This window comes from Spermophilus citellus (genome assembly GCF_964194105.1).
Source record: "Spermophilus citellus genome assembly, chromosome: 16".
NCBI lineage: Eukaryota > Metazoa > Chordata > Mammalia > Rodentia > Sciuridae > Spermophilus > Spermophilus citellus.
Window position 1 is genome coordinate 85,548,741 of NC_138196.1, and position 17,814 is coordinate 85,566,554.

A 17,814-nucleotide genomic window follows, 5' to 3' on the forward strand; every position below is an offset into this window, starting at 1 on the left:
CATTCCTTTCTTGACTGTGTCATTCCACAGGTTTCAAAATGTGTCTGGGTGGGGTGCCACCCTCGTCACGCCCTCAGAGGAGCACATTCTTGCCATCCCCTTGTTGGCTGGTCTTCAGTGGCCTACTCTTGCCCTTGCTTCCTACTTTCTCTGGCCCCTGTTGGATGTCACGGGACGGCTGGGGGCTCCCTGGGTGGCTTCTGGTTGCTCTTCTCTGTCTCCCTACTCCACCTGCCGTGAGAGCTGTGATGGCCACTGAGGCATCGCTGCAACTGTGTCAGTATCACTGAAGAGCACACTCACACACACTCACACACTCACACTCACACATAGTCTCACACACACACACTCTCACACACACCCACACACACTCACACTCTCACACTCACACACACACTCTCATACACACTCACACACACACTCACACATTCACACACACACTCTCATACACACTCACTCACACACACTCATACACACACTCACTCACACACACACTCTCATACACACTCACTCACACTCACACACACTCTCATACACACACTCACTCACACTCACACACACACACTCTCACACACACTCTCACACCCCCACACACTTACTCACACTCACACACACACTCTCACACACACTCATACGCACTCACCCACACACACTCACCCACACACACTCACACATACACTCACACACACTCACACACACATTCACACACATACTCACACACACATACTCACACATACACACACTCTACTCAGGGCTCTTCACATGGTTCACTCATTAGTAACAAAGTACATTTCTACTTCTCCTGAGGAAGCTGCTCAGCTGAGCAGTCCTAAGGAGGCAAGTTGGATTCTGGCCTGCGGCCTGCTGGAAGTCATCTGGCTGAGCTATCTCACAGGGTGGGGAATAGCACAGACCTGAGGGCGTGGGACAGCCCTCGTCTTCCAACCGTCTCTTCTTTCTTCTGTGTATTTGCCTGCCTCTCAACTTCTTTTGACCAAATGTATTTGCTCAAATTTAGAAAAAAAAATTGTTCATTGGCAGCTGTTCAGAGAAGAGCAAGATTTGGTGTTTACGGAAATGTTTTAAGGTTAAAGAGTTCCTTTGTCTTGGTTGTGCACAGCAGAGGATGTTAGATGGCCAAGACCACTGCAGAGGGCTGTCCCAGCCGGGCTCCTCAGGTGTGACCTGTACAGACCAGGGCCCCGAGCAGGAATCCAGTCGTTCCTTCTAAACCGAGCTGGGGGTCTCCTTCTCTTCTGCGGTCACCTCTCCCGCCTCTTCCTGAAGTAGTCCGTGTTCTGCTTCCTGTCCTTCCTCTTCCTAGCTAAGCTGAATACAGGCCAGGTTTCTCCAGAGCAGTGGGTGGTTTTAACTTCAGAGACCATGAGCTCTGGTCCAGCCTGTTTCATGCTGACCACAGAAGTGAGGGTGTCGTCAGCCGGAGCACCTGGACCTCACTCTGGTCTCCCTGTGTTACAGTGACCATCCTAACGTCCTGAGCCCTCGTCATCCCCCTGGGATAGCCACGGTCACCTGTGGGGTCCTGGAGAGGAGCTGGCCAGCTGGGTCTCAGGTCTGAGAGGGGCCATTTTTGTTCTTTTGCTCCTCCTTAGAACACCTTCCCGTGAAGGACCTCCTGTGCGGCTCCCAGTTTCACTCCATGCTGCTGGGTTCCCGTGCACCCTTCCTTGACCATCTCTTCTAACCCCCCACCGATCCGTGGTGTGGTGACCCTGGTTCCCTGGACACAGGGAAGACATGTTTCCCTGAGATCCCCTTCGCATCTGCACTCAGGCAGGACAGGCCATTCTAGGGACCATTATAGGTTTGATGGAAAACAGGAGTGAAGTTCTCAGCTGTGGGAAGCAGGAGGGGCTGGGCTCAGCCAGGGCAGGTGCTGCCCAGCACGGGAGAGGCCCTGTCCCTGATCCCCAGCACGGCATTAGGGAAAAAGCTAACTGATGACCTCTGCTGCCCAGCACGGGAGAGGCCCTGACCCTGATCTCCAGCACGGCATTAGGGAAAAAAGGAGAGAAGCTATTCCCAGTAAACCTTCCCGTGTGAGCTGTACTGGCCTCAGCTGAGATTTTACTGCCCACCTTCATAACTGGATCACATGGATGTGTGCAATGACCACTATCTTTGAAGTGCTAATATACTTTTTAAACAAATTGAACTGTTTTGGACACCACAGTAAGTTTCCAAATGTCTCAGTACCATAGCAAGTTTCTCTCTTGATTTTGACTTTCTTCCAAACTTTAGCCATAGTTTATTTCATGCCCAGATCAACATGATACCAGAGATGTTGCTTATCTGGACAATCTTTGGTTCGTTGGGCTAGGCCAGGATGTTGTTGAATTTTGAGTTACAGTAGAGTTCATCAGACTGGGTTTCTTATAAATATTTAAATATTACCAATCTGCTTTGTTTACATAATGCAACTGAAAATGACCACCTGTTGAGATAATAAATCTCTTGTACAAAGGTGTGATCATCAATTAGCTTAAAAGGAACTTTTAAAGTTTGTTGCATATTTCTTTCAACGGATGTTGGCTTCTCCCTTGACAGAGCTTTATGTGTAATTTATGTATGATTCCACCTGGAGTTTATGGCTGTAATAACTATGATAGCAACTAGAAGAAGTCATGCTGTGAGCGTGTGTGCTAATCACTGTCCTCAGGACTGTACCTGTGTGCCTCTGTGCAGCATGCCGGCCACATTCATAGTCCACAGTGGGTTGACCTATGGACATTAATCGACCCAGGATAAAGATCACACAGCCACAGGTGGGAGAGGTGAACCAAGTACATGTTCCCCTCCAGTGAGTTACTGTGTCACAGAAAAGCACAATTACAGTCGCTGTTGATAAACATGAATTTTATGAGTTTGTAAACTGACTGTCAATAATTTGCCTGTTTTTGCATAGGTGCACACATCCAATTTCTGAATTTCTCTACTGAAGCGAATCATGACTACCTGGAAATTCAAAATGGACCTTACCACACCAGCCCAATGATTGGGCAGTTCAGTGGCACAGATCTGCCCTTGGCATTGCTGAGCACAACGCACGAGACCCTCATCCGCTTTTATAGTGACCATTCACAAAACCGGCAAGGGTTTAAACTCATTTACCAAGGTAAGGAACCCAAAATATATATGTGTGAATATGCTTTTACATTTAAATTGAATTTTAGTGTAAGTCTCCCTGACTGGTTGAGACTGGCACAGCCAGGTCAGCCTTCATGTTGGGTTCTAATGGGTGGCAGAACCATGTTTGTCATCGGGCTGAGGACACACAGCACCCAGGAAGAGCAGGCAGGAACAGCTCCAGAGGGGCTCCCACACCCCCCTCCCCCACCCCCCCCACCCCCTCCCCCCCACCCCTTCCCACACCCCCTCCCCCCAACACCCCCTCCCCTCACACCCCCTCCCCCCAACACCCCCTCCCCACACACCCCCTCCTCCCCAACACCCCCTCCCCCCCACACCCCCTCCCCCCCACACCCCCTCCCACACCCCTTCCCCCCACCCCTTCCCACACCCCTTCCCCCCACCCCTTCCCACACCCCCTCCCCCCCACACCTTCTCCCACACCCCCTTCAGACACACACACCCCCTCCCACACCCCCTTCAGACACACACACCCCCTCCCACACCCCCTCCCACCCTGTGCCTCTCCTGCCTTCCCAGCCACAGAGCCTCTCTCCACTTGTGTCCCTGTGGGACCTGGAGTCCTCTGGCATGTGGGTCAGGCCACAGTGGCACTGGAGCTGGCAGTGTCCCTACACATGCCAACATGTGATGCTGAGGTGGCCACAGGCACTGCTCAGGTCAGGGTGAGATCACACAGGAGAGAGGAAGCAGAGCCTGGACTCTGCCCTCCGTTCAGCATCCTAACGTGGAATCTCCCATGTTATCAAAGCATTTTGACACGTGAAAAAGTTCAGCATTTTCATTTCATGTGAAGTAATTTATCTGGCCTTTCCTTGGCGGTTGTTAGATCAAATGAAACTGGAAATGTCAAATGCAGCCTATCTTCCTTTTCCATGTGGCTTAGCCTTCCTCGACTTTATTACAGAAGGAAGCTGGGTTCCGTGTCCAAGTGTAGACCTCATTCTCCCCACACTGTGGCATAGGCTGGTCTCCTGGGGAGGGAACGGAGGCTCCCCGGGGACTTGCCGGGCTTCAGCAGACCCCACAGGCCACGCACCAGTCGTCACTGCTCCCAGCTTGTTTTGTCACTCTCCTTGGCAGATGTGTCACTTCTTACTGGAAAGGCATTTGCACACACCCACATGCACACACACATTCACACATATGCACACACTCACATTTCAAACACATACATGGCACACGTGCACACACCCACACTCATGCACATGCAAACCTGCCCATGTGTGCACACATGCACACATGTACACATGCACATATGTGTGCACACGTATGTGCATGTACTTGAACGCACATGTGCATGCACACGCATGCACACAGCCACATATGCACACGGACAACCTCAGAGAGAAAGCAACTTCCCCTCACAAAGTGGCTGTGGGCACCCGTCTTGATTTTCCTATTCTGGGAAGGACCAGTGCTCCTGCTCCCGCTGCAGGTGGCCTGGGCCTGCATGTGTCACCTGCCTTCAGAGGCCCTGGGTGTGGCCTCTCCTGCCACATTATAGCATGTCTCTCCAGATCTTTCCCAACAGTGCTCCAAGTATATGCAGACTGTTCTCTCTCTCTCTCTCTCTCTCTCTCTCTCTCTCACACACACACACACACACACCCCACAAGTGCACTTGATCAGGAAGAGGCCGTGAGGTGCTGTGGCAGCAGCCTTTCTCCTGGCTGCGCCCTGGGCTTGTTGTCCACCCGTCAAACTTACCTATGCCCACCTAAAATCCATGTGTAAGTCCACACACACTGTCCTAGTGAGACTCAGCCACCCTCAAAACACAAACAGAAAGACTCCAGGGCGGTTCCAGGAGCTGCAGACGCCACGCCCTGCCTACTGACAGCAGCATGGACGGCCGCTCTGGTGCACTCTCCTCAAGCTGAGGTCCCGGCCCCTGTCCTGCCTTGTGGCGTGGGGCCTGCTTGACTTAGTTGACATATTTTCACAGTTTGGTGGAGACATCAAATCTCATTTTCTTCTGCTGCAGCTGCCTTGTTGAATTTGTTTTAAAGGGATCTTGTGGTCATTTCTAGTGTGGTATGGGCCCTGAGTGTGGCCCTCCTCATTTCCAAAGCACCTAAAACTCTGATCGGGAGTCTCCTCCTTATGAAGTTGAGGCACAGGGGCAGGGGAGGTCAGAGTGAATACCAATGAAAATATTTTTAAAAATTTGAAAGTAGAAATTTAAAGTCCTCCCATGTGGCATTGATATGCAAATGTCTTGTGGCTTAAATCATTGCCCCTTCAGGCAGCATTTTGTATTTTAAAACAAGTGTTTAGAAACATTAATCTAAAAATTTCCATCTTGAGAGGGAGCAGCCCCTTGCTAGAGGACCCCCTGTGACCGCGCCTACCCCTGGCAAGAAGCATCTTGGTTTGCATGGCGTCTGTGTGAAGGGTCTCCTAGGACCCTCATTTCCTGGGCCTTTCTTGATGGCCCAGGGTCTTGGCCCTGGTCCCTGCCTGGCAGGTGATGGGGTGGAGCAGAGCTGATACTGGGGGTGCTCGTCTGCAGTCCAGCAGCTCCATCTGGCCATGAGCAGCAGGCTCTTCCTGCACCCAGGGCTCCCATGGCTTCCGTCAGGGACCTTGGGACAGTTTTCCTCTGGGCTCAAGGTTGTGTGTTTGCCTCAGATTGTCTCTGGTCCTCTCAGGCTGCACCAGCCAGCAGGGTGGACCACCAGATGCCATGTTTGCTCTCCAGCATCTTCCAGAGAAGAAGTACACTTCCTCCCACCTCCAGGGCTGCAGGAGCCCAGCTCCCACAGAGGGACAGGGCCCTATTTGCATAGAGGATGCATTCCGAAGGGTTCTTCTAGCCCCTGAGAAAGTCCTGGGTGGTAAAGCTGGTGAAAGGCTTTGATGAGGATTTTCATCTCAAAGGAGAGGTTTTCCAAAGGGTCTTGATCAAGTCCTTCCAAAGCCCATCCTCTGTCCCCAGGCTGATGCAGTCTTTCATGCGTGCTCTGGTGAAACCTGCACAGGGGGACTGCCCCCATCACTTTGAGGTGGCTGTTGCACCTCCAGTGTCAGGTGCACAGTCATGCAAGACTTGGGGACAGGGCTGAGCCTCCCAGTTCCATTCACAGGCCTGTGTTTTAGGAGCTTGCTCGCTGGGCAGGAGCTTGCTTGCTGACCATGCTCGCTGACAGGAAAGCTGGAAGTGAGTCGATTCTGGTTTTGCAGCCCAGACACATCTCCCCAGCCACCCAGCAGGCTTTGTTCCAGAAGAGGGAGCCCAGTGCAGGATGAGTGGGAGGGCTGCCAGAGTCACCCCACACTCCTACCCTCCAAGGTTCACATTTGAATAATCTCACTCTGAGAGAACTCAGCTGAAGAACTCAAAACAGTTCAGATTTCTGGCTTCAATTTAAAATCAACTTAAGACATTGTAAACATTTCCTAGAGAAGGTCTCCAGGCCACTTAAGTGATGTACACATTCAGTGATTCAGACTGGGGGATGGCACCAGGAGATCTCAGAAATGACCATCTCCCAAATTCCCAAGTGAATTACAACTCCAACACAGAGCACCTGGAAGAGGCTTTGGATCACTTCTTTTTTAAAAAAATTTATTTATTTACTTAATTTGTTTTACATGAGAGCAGAACGCATTTCAATTCATAGGACACATGCAGAGCAGTTTTTCCTGTCTCTGGTGGTTCACAGCACAGAGTCCCACCCTCCGTGACTTCATGCATGTACTTTGGGTAGATGAATCACTTCTTTAAAAACCCCTGTTCCTGCTCATGGGCAGAATCGCAGCCTCTGGGACGGAGTTCCCTATGCTTCTCTTTCACTGGCAAAACAATTAAGCTTTCTTCCCTTTGTCTTAAAATTGTGTCCTCCTTACTGTGGTAACATAGGTGGGAAGTGAGGGGTCCTCCGTGTGAACGCACCTCTCCTTCCTGTTGTTTTCACTTCTCCCCACATCTCCTCAGTTCCTACTGAAGTCGGTTCTGTTAAAGTAAAGCATTTCTCTGGCCAAGGTGGCGCACACCTGTCATCCCAATGGTGTGGGAGGCTGAGGCAGGAGGATAGTGAGTTCAAAGCCAGCCTCAGCAGATCAGCGAGACCCTAAGAAACTTGGTAAGGCCCAGTTTGAAAATTTAAAAAAAAAAGGACTGGGGATGTGGCCCAGAGGTCAAGTACCCCTGAGTTCAATCCCTGGTACCCAAAACTAAATAAATTAATTAATTAATTACATTTTATTAATAGCATTTTATTCCTGATCATCATATTAAACTAGATTATCACAGGTAAATCTCATTTTAATTAACATCTTAAAATCTGAGCCAATAAGAAAAGTATAACAATTATATATTTCAAACTATTAGCCACCACTTAATTGGTCTATTTCAATTGACAGTAAACAATTTTGAGAAGTCATTTCCATTCTGAATATTTCTAATTCTGTATTCAACATTCCTCTTTTCTTCCCTTATCAATATCACAAAAACTCAAATATGTATTCCTTTTCTAGTACGATTTGCCATGTAGTTTTCAAACTTGCTTATCTCAAATAATTTCTAAACTGCATAGTTAAAAGGAATGTGAAGAATTTTGTTGGTTTTCTCTTGATGTTTTCCAGGTAGCTATGTAAACATAATTCCAAAAGCTACTGGTTATTTTAACTTGAAAAGAGTTAAAATAGTAGTTTGCAAACAAATTCCACCAAAAATATACATGTAGAAATTGCCTAGATCAAAGGTCCCTGCAGTGGGTTCCTGTTTTAGAAATTGCCTAGGTTTAGCCCTAGCACATATGTGAGGTGCCATAAGGCCACCTACATCCCTTCCCTCTTGCTTCATGAGCATCTGGAAGTTTCTAGCCTGCACCTTCAGTGGGGCCCCCTGGGGTCAGCTCAGGCCCTCTCCAGAGTCAGCTACCTGTTTGCCGAGCTCCTGGATGTCCTGTGGCCTTTGGACATGTGGATCTGTGAGTCCCCATGGAAGATAAGCACCTTCTGATTGATACCCAACTCTGAGCGCTCCGAGTACAAAAATCACTTAAAAACATCTTTGTTACAAATGAGAGTTATAAGTGAGAGATATAAAATCAATTAAATAAAAAACAAGAACATAAATTTGGGGTGTTCCAATTTCTGGTAGACTATTATATCTAACAGAGAGTAATTAGATCGTTTACTAGTATCTGTTATTTTATAAAATGTGTAGCCTGGGAAAGTGACAGCTCTGATTTGTAGGTCACATAGACATTTCCAGCTTCCACTTAAGATTCATCGGCTACGGTCCTAATTAACAACCCACAGTATGATGCATGGATCAGGCAGCTGCTGCCTGCCATTCACAGATGATTCTTGTCATTCTCAATGGTGTCTGGGCCGTGCACCATATTCTTCAGCCTTGTCATTTATTTATGACCATGTAAAGGTGAAAAACGTTTTGACACAGCTGTCTTGAAGTTAAATGACTTGTAAGGAACTTTGTTAAGTTTGTGAAGTTCACGTGCCCCCTTCCCAACTCAAGAGCTGCAAAACAGATGACCACAGAAGTGCTTCCCAGCTGAATGGACGGCGGTCCAAAGAGCAGCAGATGGTGAAGGATGACTCCAGGGCTCACTGTCACGGTGACACTCAAGATTTAAACCCCTGATGTGAACGTGGCCGAGATTTATGGGTGCAGAGACCAAGTTATTTACCCAGATCCACATGAAGGATTCCTTTTGGGAGTTACAATTCTGGATGCCATTTTGTTTCATGGCTCTAGCATGGCTGATTGGAACTTAGATTTGATAATACTTGGGAAGGTTTGATGCACTAACAGTTTTGGTCTCATTTCCTTTGTGTTTGGTGGTTCTGTCTTTGGACATATTGAGTCTCTGTGTCTGTTTTTCTCCCCGCTTTATAAAGCACTTACAGCCTGGGGATGGAACTGTCCAGTGCTGACAGTCTTAAAGGTGATTTTAAGTACTTTAGCCATAGAAAGTAAAAAAAAAAAAAAAAAAAAAAAAAAAAAAAAAAAAAATCTTTGCTTTCCAGAGGTCTACTCTTTTCGTCCTGCTTTTGATAGATATGTGCCAGACATACGTCATTTTTAGAAGACAATAGGTTATGGTAAATATGATATTCATCACTACAGTCCCAAAGCTGTGGGTTCTGTGTGACTCAGGTTTATGGGAAGTGGGCTGTTGAATGGACACCAATTTTCCCTTCAGGAGCAGCAACTAAACCACCTTTATGTAGAGCGGGCAGCTGGGGACTTGGTTCTGATTACAAGCTTGCAGCTCTCCCTTAGAGCATGTCATCGGAGCCATTGCGAATGGTGGGAGTGGGGATACTGTACCTGTGAGATATCCTACGGGCAGCCGGTCGTGACGCAGATGCCATCAAGAAAAGAAGGAGCACTCCTGAGTAACTAGGAGAGCAGCCTACAGCTGTGATGAAGAGCCTCATGGGCGGGAAGCCGGAAGCAGCCTGCATGCTCCACCTCAACCTGGTTGTTGACATGGACCGTGCAAGGCCTGGGCCTTCTGCTCCGGGTCCAGATACCCCGACGTGAACTTCTCTGCAGTGAAGTTAATCACCCCACAAACTGCACAAGGAGATAGGAGACTGCATTTGCCTAGAACTGTGTTCTGCAGATGTCTGTGCCGAACCCCACTGCCTGCTGTGGATGCATACCAGCAATGCCCATCACCAGCTCCCGGTTCACTATGTGTGGTCACTGATGTCTGTGGGGCACCTCCACTGCACCGCTAAGTCATGAGCAAAGTTTTCCACTGAAGATCATATTATACTTAATGTAGTTTTGAGAAATGAGTTTGGGGCTATGGAAAAGAAAGATACTGGGTCTCAAAGAGGAAGCTCTGTGGAGCTGTTGGAATGCTGGAGACACCCAGGAACCTCGATATGTGAATCAAGCAGCTGGTGCTGGTAGGCCAGCCCCTGTCCTAGGCAGGAACATCGCTGAAGGTCGGAGCCCAGCCTGGACTCTCCGCACCGTCTGAGTGCACTGGTCTGCAGAGCAATCTCAGCCATACGCACTGGGCCTCTCTCTAGGACATGTGGCCCTGCTGCAGGAACAGCCTCCTATGGCCTTCCGTGGTGCGCTGGGTCAGGGTGGCCGGGGAGCAGCACAGCAGGGGAACAGAGATATGGGGGGGGGCTGGGTGCATGTGTCAGGGCGAGCGAGACAGGCCTGCACTTGGCCCTACGCTCTGGCGTCCTGCACACGCTCACTAGCAGGTCCTCTGGGCGTCTGGTCTTTCAAGTACCATGTGAGAGCTCCAACTAACCGTGCTGAGGGCCGGCCCTCTAGTCATCACCTCTGCAGGAGACCCTTTCGGAGGGCGCTGGGCAGCCGACTCAATAGTCCTGTGTGCAACCCAGCTTTGCCAAAAGCAGCATTGGAACACCTACTTGGCAATTAGACCCTTGTTATAAATGGTATTTCAAGATGGCAAACCACACGTGTGCACATATGGGTAAACACATTCATTCTCTGGTTGCCAATTTGTCTTTGGTCTCCATACTGATTCCCAGAGCCACTCATCCAAAGAAAGCTCCGGGTTAGCAAGTCGCTCCCCATCAACAGCTGCCCCTGCTTCGTGGTACAGTGGGCCATGCCTACTGACTCCTGTGTGCTTTCCAGCTGCTCGTCAGCCGGGGTCAGACGTGGTGACACTGCGCGTATGATAACCATTAAAACCTAGGGGCACTGAAAGGTGGGCCTGCCGGCTACAGGTGGGATCCACCCATTGCATGCTGTTGTCAGCCACGGATCTCACGACACTGGGCGTCTAGAGAACTCACAATTCCTGTGCGTATGTGGACACAGGGGCTCCTGGACTCTGACATGCTCATGGCCTGAGGCCCATCATGAGCTGGAAATGCACTCAGTGCCCCTTGTCTGTGCGGCACCAGGGTCCAGCACAAGCCCCCTGGAGGGTGATGACCAGAGGCCCTTGGCCAGGCTCACCGCTGCCACCAGCATCAGGAGAGGACCCTGCCGCACATCACTAGGCCAGGAGAAGATGGAGTGCGAGCCAGAGTGTGGCGGAACTTCCACACCGTTGCCAAGTCAAAAGCCTGGAGCTGCACGTGGCAGCTTGGGGCCCTGTGTGTGTGTGCGTGTGCACGCACAAGACTGAGCAGAGTGACTGTGTGGCACCTGAGTCCATACATCATAATTTGCTGAGACATTTGGATTACTCTAGTGTAAATAAGTCTGCAATTAACATGTTTAAACATTCAGCGTTTCTTCTCTGAAGGCTCCCAGAGCAGCGACCCCTGTAAATGTCATTACTTCCTCGGCTAAGCCTTGAACCCAGTTTCCCTGCAGCATCGTTCACTCTGCTTTTGTAGAGGGCCCTGATCATGTGGCCATCAGTGAGTCATCCAGATAACCTAACATCATTGTATGTGGTTATTTTAACGGAGAAACGTGCCTTTTAGAAGTTCACGAAGTGTAGAAAGCGTAGGAATGGTGGTGAGACTTCACGTCTCTCTAGGACTCCGCACTCGGCAGGTGTTGAGGAGGCCCCGCTCTGCTGACTGGCAAGAGCCCCGTCCTGCACACCCTGACTGTCCCGGCAGACATCTGGCCATGGTGGTACACCTTGGGTTATCCCGACTCGACCGTGAACTCAGCCAGTTCCTGCTCTGCACCCTCTAGTTGTGTTGTGTTCTGAGACTCTGTGTGGACCTCCACCAGCTCCTCCGGCCCTGCGAGCTGCCTGCTCCCTTTGTCCCCTCACTCCTGTCCCTCCCCTCCACTTCAGGCAGTTAAAGCAGAAAGTCCAAAATCCAGAAAGCCCCCAGCTCTCAGTGTGCATTCACAGATTTCAGATAACCCATCCTCTTCCAGGTGCCGATGGCCAAACTGTCCACCTGAAGGGTTGAAATTTTCTTCCAGGCCATTCCCTAGGGCCAGCTCTCTGGGGTCACTGCATCTTTGGTCACTGCTCTGTTTGCCGTCAGTCCTATAGAGTCACCAGTCCTTTCTGTTTCACTGGGTCCCGGGGGTCCTGTGTAGCTGGCCTGAGGGTGGTGGCGTGGCTCCCAGCAGCTTCCTCCTCAGCCTGTCACTGTGAGGCGCGAGTCCCCACCCCAGTTCTGTGTGGGTGTGCTCCAGCCTGCAGGGCTCTTTAGCCACAGGGTCACCTCAGGGGTTGCACCCACTCCACGCACTAGCTAACTCTTACCAATGGGCAGAACTTAGCGGCATGGGCTGCAAACAGCAGGTGTGGTCTGGTCCACTGGTCCCTATCCCAAGGAGCACCAAGTTAATGACAAAGCATGGTGAACTCCGAATCGTAAAATTGTGCCCAGAGCAACTACCACCTTCGTGATTCCACAGTCTTATTTTTACTTTTTAGAAAAATTAACGAAAATGGAATGGATCTCCCTATTTTATGTGTAACAAGTAAAGTTAGGCAAGACCATGCGACTAGAGTTCATGTTTCTGGTTGAAAGCGCTTAGATCGTAGTGGTCGAATGGGAAGTATATGGCCCCAGTGCTAATTCGTGCCGAATTAATAATGAGTCCGTGGTTTTCAGAAAACGAAAAGAGAAGGTTGATTGCTTTACTAGGAGAGGAGAAACACAGGGACTCCTGCCCTGAGGCTGTGAGTCTGACCATCAGGGAAAACCCAGCCGTTAAAGAGCTAGTCAAAGACTTCCTTAAAGAAGGGGGTCCCACGTCACCCTGATGGTGTGTTGGGATTTCCTCTTCACTTCTAGGCCCTCTGGGAGACATCTCCTTCCTGTGGAGCACAGATAACTCAGGGCAATCTTGTTCCCTGAACTCAGGTTAGGGGAGAGGAGAGGGAGAAGAGGAAAAGAAAACCAGGTCCTTTAAAAAAAAGGCCTCAGAGAACTTTGAAGTGGGCAAAGTGGGGGGAGAGGTGGGGAGGGGCCTGGGGGTAGGAAAGATGGTGGAATGAGAAGGACTTCATTACCCTGGGGACACATGCGATTGCACAAATGGTGGGACTCTGCATCCTGCACAACCAGAGAAATGAAAAGTCGTGTTCCATTTGCATACAATGACCCGAAATACATTCTGATGTCATGTATAACTAATTAGAACAAATAAATAAAAGAAATGTTAAATGATTTATCTAAAATTTATGTAGTGAGCAGCTACGAGATCTTGCTGCAAGGCATGTCTTTCCCATGGAGCTCTACTCCTGCCTTCTGCTGCTTCCCCACAAAGGGCAACTTGCTCACTCACAGCTGAACCTCTCTTCCTTCCAAGAGTAGCAAGTTCAGGGAGCCACATTCAATGAAATAGCAGAGTCTAAGTTTAAAATATGGATTTCATTCACTAGAAGTATAGAGTTCATCTGGGAAACAAGATATATATGTGATTTCTATTGTTAAATTATCTGCTTTTTCTCATATAGAAAATAAAGCCATATATTATCCTGAAAAAAAAAAAAAAAGGCTCAGAGCCACTGAGGGCTATGATCACAAGGTAAACCACTCTTACCTATTTCTCTGTTAAATTACAAAGAAAAAGAAAAAGCTTTGGGCCCATGATAACTCAGTATTCTTTATAGGCAATTTTTATCATCATTTATATTACTTTTCAAATTAAATTGTACTTTCTTTCCAAGGTAAATATTGCCAATTTTATTTTTTGGTATATGCTATATTTCTTCTAAAGCACACAGTAAGTACTCATTAAATGTGTGTGGTTATAACTCCACTACTGCTGATAATTATTCTTTAATTTATTAAGGATGGCAACTGACTCCTTGGAAAGACATTTCTTAGAGCCTGTGTCGGGAAAGTCCACCTCAGAAGCTGTGTGCAGCCACTCTGGTCCTCGGAAAGCCTGACTCACCTCTTGCCCTCTGTTTGCCTTTCAGCCTATGAATTGCAGAACTGCCCCGACCCACCGCCTTTCCAGAACGGGTACATGACCAACTCGGATTACAGTGTGGGGCAGTCCATATCGTTTGAGTGCTACCCAGGGTATGTCCTCCTGGGCCACCCCGTCCTCACCTGTCAGCACGGCATCAACAGAAACTGGAACCACCCCTTCCCACGATGTGACGGTGGGTCCGTTGTCCTTCTCGGGGGCAGTTTAACTTCTCATGGTTGTAGCAGTGCAGCAAATATTAAATGAACGTGTACAGCAAGCAATTCACCCATTTATTCAGCAAATATTTATTGAGAATCTCCTGTGTGACGCTCACGCCACTTAGTAGTTTAGGAACATATCACCAAATATTAAAATGTTAAAAACCCAAATAGGCCCTGGTCTCCAGGGAGCTCTAAGGATGACAAGTGAATAAATAATCATACTGCAACCCCAGGCTGAGGAGCGGGTGGAGAGGGGGTGCAGAAGAAGAGAGGGAGCACAGCACTGAGCACAATGGTCCCTCAAAGTGTGAGATCAGAGGGAGAAGGTGTCTGTGGATTTCATCTGAGGTCTGTCTTCTCGTATCACACATCACATTTGTGTCTCCTGACACCAAGTCCGTTTTGCAGTGGGCCCTGATGGGCAAATAGTGCTTTGTGGAGACAGAGAACCCTGAAGGTATAAGCAGGCTCGGAGCAGGAGCCCCGCAGTGCTTGGCCTTGGGGACTCCAGGGAGATGCTGTCAGGATCCTGCAGAGGTGGAGCATGACCCCGGCTCACTGGACGCCCCCTCCTCTGTGCTGGGTCCTTTCTCACAGATTCCCTATAGCCTCCAATTTTTCTCACTTAGACGTTTTTTCAATACCAAGGTGAAATGAATTGAGGAGGTACAGCATTTAGGAGGAATGATGTGTAACGGAAAATCTCCTGGAAACCCAGTGTTCTAGCCTTATAAACACAGCACCTTTGAACGAAGAAATAAAGGAGTGGCCAGCTCCGTGCAGCTTTGAAATGCTGAGCACTTCACCCCCAGTGAAAGGGAGAGACTATCCAGGTTTGGATTTCTACTGAAAAAGCAAAGCAAGCAAGTCATGTAGACCTTAAAAGTCACAAATTTTACCTATATTTTCCATTAAAAAAACAATTATGAAGAGAATAATCTTGGCTGTACATGAAAATTTCTCATCTTGGCTCAATATTTATTATAAATTGGCTTTGTGAGACTAAGTGTATGAGCAATTATCTGGTCTTTCTTTCATTAAGACATTTTTAAAAACCTTTAATTCTTACTACTTTCCACTTAAAAACACATTTAGGGTTGGAATTGTAGCTCAGTGGTAGAGCAGGTGATTAGCATGAACGGGTCCATCCTCCAGCACCACCTAGAAAACTGATATTTATATGCATAAATCACTTTGAAATTGCCAGAATTAAAATTATGTCTTATTTTTCCCTGAATTTGAATTAATGTAAAGTAGATTCCTTGGGTTGATATTGAAGAATAATTATTAAATATTTAATTTGATCTCATTACTTTTAGTTGCATTTTACAATATGGAAAAAAACTGGTTTGGTTTAGAATTATTTTGTTAGTATGAAAATAACCAAGTACCCTTCTGCTGATGTACTTTAAAGTGAAGCCGTATATTCTAATTCCATCATGGTGTGGAACCCCACCCAGAGTCAGCCAGACTGTGAGACTTAAGCCTTCAGACTCCAAAACAAGCCTGGGGTCCAGTATCACAGAAACTCACGAAGGTACAAGAAACTACAACATGCTCATCATTGCTAACAGGAGAGGGGGTGTGGGAGTCGTCCAGCGGGAGGACACACGGGCAGGAAGGAGAGGACACACTGCTGGCTCTGCATCACCTGCAACCACACACAGAGTGCGGCCCACCTGGAATGCTCACCTGAGCCCAGCATCAGAGTCTCTATGGGCTGCGTCCCAAGGACATGGGTGATTGCCAGCAGAGACCCATGTGGACAGTCAGAGTCATAACCACCCTGAATCCCACCATAGGTCTTCCAGGTGTGGCCACGAGCCCACCCCAGCACTACCAGTGGGACCAGCCCCACCCCACTCCAGGCCTTCCTGCAGGTGTCCAGGGGGACCTCCCAGAGCAACAGCCAAGGCCAGACCCCTTTGTGGCCAAGACCTTTACCAGACCAGGATTCTTAGTTATGGCTCTTTTTTTTTTTTTTTTTTTTTTTTTTTTTTTTTTTTTTTTTTACCAATAAGGTCATGAACAGTATTAAAAAAAAAAAAAAAAAAAAAAACTAAAGCATGAGATTCACCTAAAATTGGATCATAACATGAGATTTGGTTGCAATTAGAGGGGCTATCCAGAAGACTTTCTGAAAGCCCTCAATGTGTGTTAGTGCCCTGTCCACACTGGATGCAGTAAGAACATAAGCACGCGGAGCATTTCCACCCAGGAGTTCATGTGCCTGTGGAAGGTCATAGTTCAAATTATAAGAAGACTCTATTTGAGAAGCGAGATGGGACTTCCGAGATGCATTCTAGCTTTCAGGGCTCCACAGCCCTGCACGGAGACTCCGGCACCTTCTGCTGACCGTATGGAGTCCTCACCTGAGGCATCTGTCACTAGTGCCTGGTGCCGCCCACTGCTACCAGATTCATGGCAGAGGCACAGGGCAGTTGTGCTGAGAAGGCCCTTCAGGGTCCAGTGCTGTCAGATTCAAAGCACTTCAGAAAGGAACAGGTACTTGGAATGACTTCCAGCTGGCTTCCTTAGAGCTGGCCAGCGCTGACCTTTAACAGTCAAGAGTTCTAAACCTTAAGGCATCAATCTGCTCAAGGAAATGTTAAATCAATTTGAATTAATATGCTGAAAGTATTTTCATGTTAAGCCATAAATGACCCTATTTTGTAAAATTACCTGAAAAGCTATGATTTAAAAAACAATGTCTATTAAAACAAAAGAAAAAATATAGCCCAAAGTAATGGAAATTCAAAACATGATGTAGCTCTAATATATATATATTCTTTCAATAGCATAATTACACAGAAATTTCATTTCAACAAAAGTGTTACAATTGTCAAAACATGCTTTAAAAGGCTATAGCTTGTTAATTTATTATGTAATTTGATAATTATATATTTGTCTATACTTAGAAATGTAGTTCAAAAATTTCAAATATTTTATTGGCCTAATTAATTCTTTACCACTGAAAAATTATGTAGGTATAGTTTTAAGATATTTTAAGTAAATTTAATCCCTGTCACACTCTCATGACCTGTCTCACTGTAAAATATTCAACTGTATGTAGAGCGGGGAGTTGTGTAGAACCTCATTATTAGGGTAGCTAATATGTACTCTTTGAGTTTAATATATTTCCTAAGCAGAGTACAATTTAATTGCATAATTGGCACAAGTCATTTAGCCACCCAAGCATCATAAAAAGTTATGTACATTCTTTTTAGAAATAGATTTTGCCAAATCAACTGGTAAATACAGAAACTAATCTCTCCTAATAGTTTAGAATAAAAATGACTACAAAGAATGTAATTCTCTCTTTGTTTTGTCTTATTTTTATTCATAAATACTGTTTTTAAACTCTGCTTGCCATAAGAGGACTTTCTATTGATCAGCTTTCATTGCTATGACCAAAATACCTAAGAAGAGCAACTTAAAGCAGGGAGTTTATTTTGGGGACACGGTGTGAGAGGTTCACTCTCTGATCATCCCAAGGTGAGGCAGAACTTCAGCATAGAAGAACATGGTGCAGGAAAGGTTCTCAGGCAGGAAAAACCAGAAGGAGAGAGAGCTAGAGGGGCTGGGGACAGA

The 17,814-nt window shown here is 47.5% G+C and overlaps 1 protein-coding gene across 1 annotated transcript in view; it reads left to right on the forward strand.

Annotated features, from left to right (window-relative positions):
• The window catches only part of CSMD1 (CUB and Sushi multiple domains 1), a gene marked incomplete at both ends in the record, with an annotated part of 1,655,719 nt that overhangs the window by 1,511,397 nt on the left and 126,508 nt on the right, over positions 1 to 17,814 (forward strand). The window contains 2 exons of the mRNA XM_081269879.1: positions 2,927 to 3,136; positions 14,007 to 14,195. Coding sequence (XP_081126005.1) covers positions 2,927 to 3,136; positions 14,007 to 14,195 — 399 coding nt within the window. The remainder of the gene's footprint in view (positions 1 to 2,926; positions 3,137 to 14,006; positions 14,196 to 17,814) is intronic.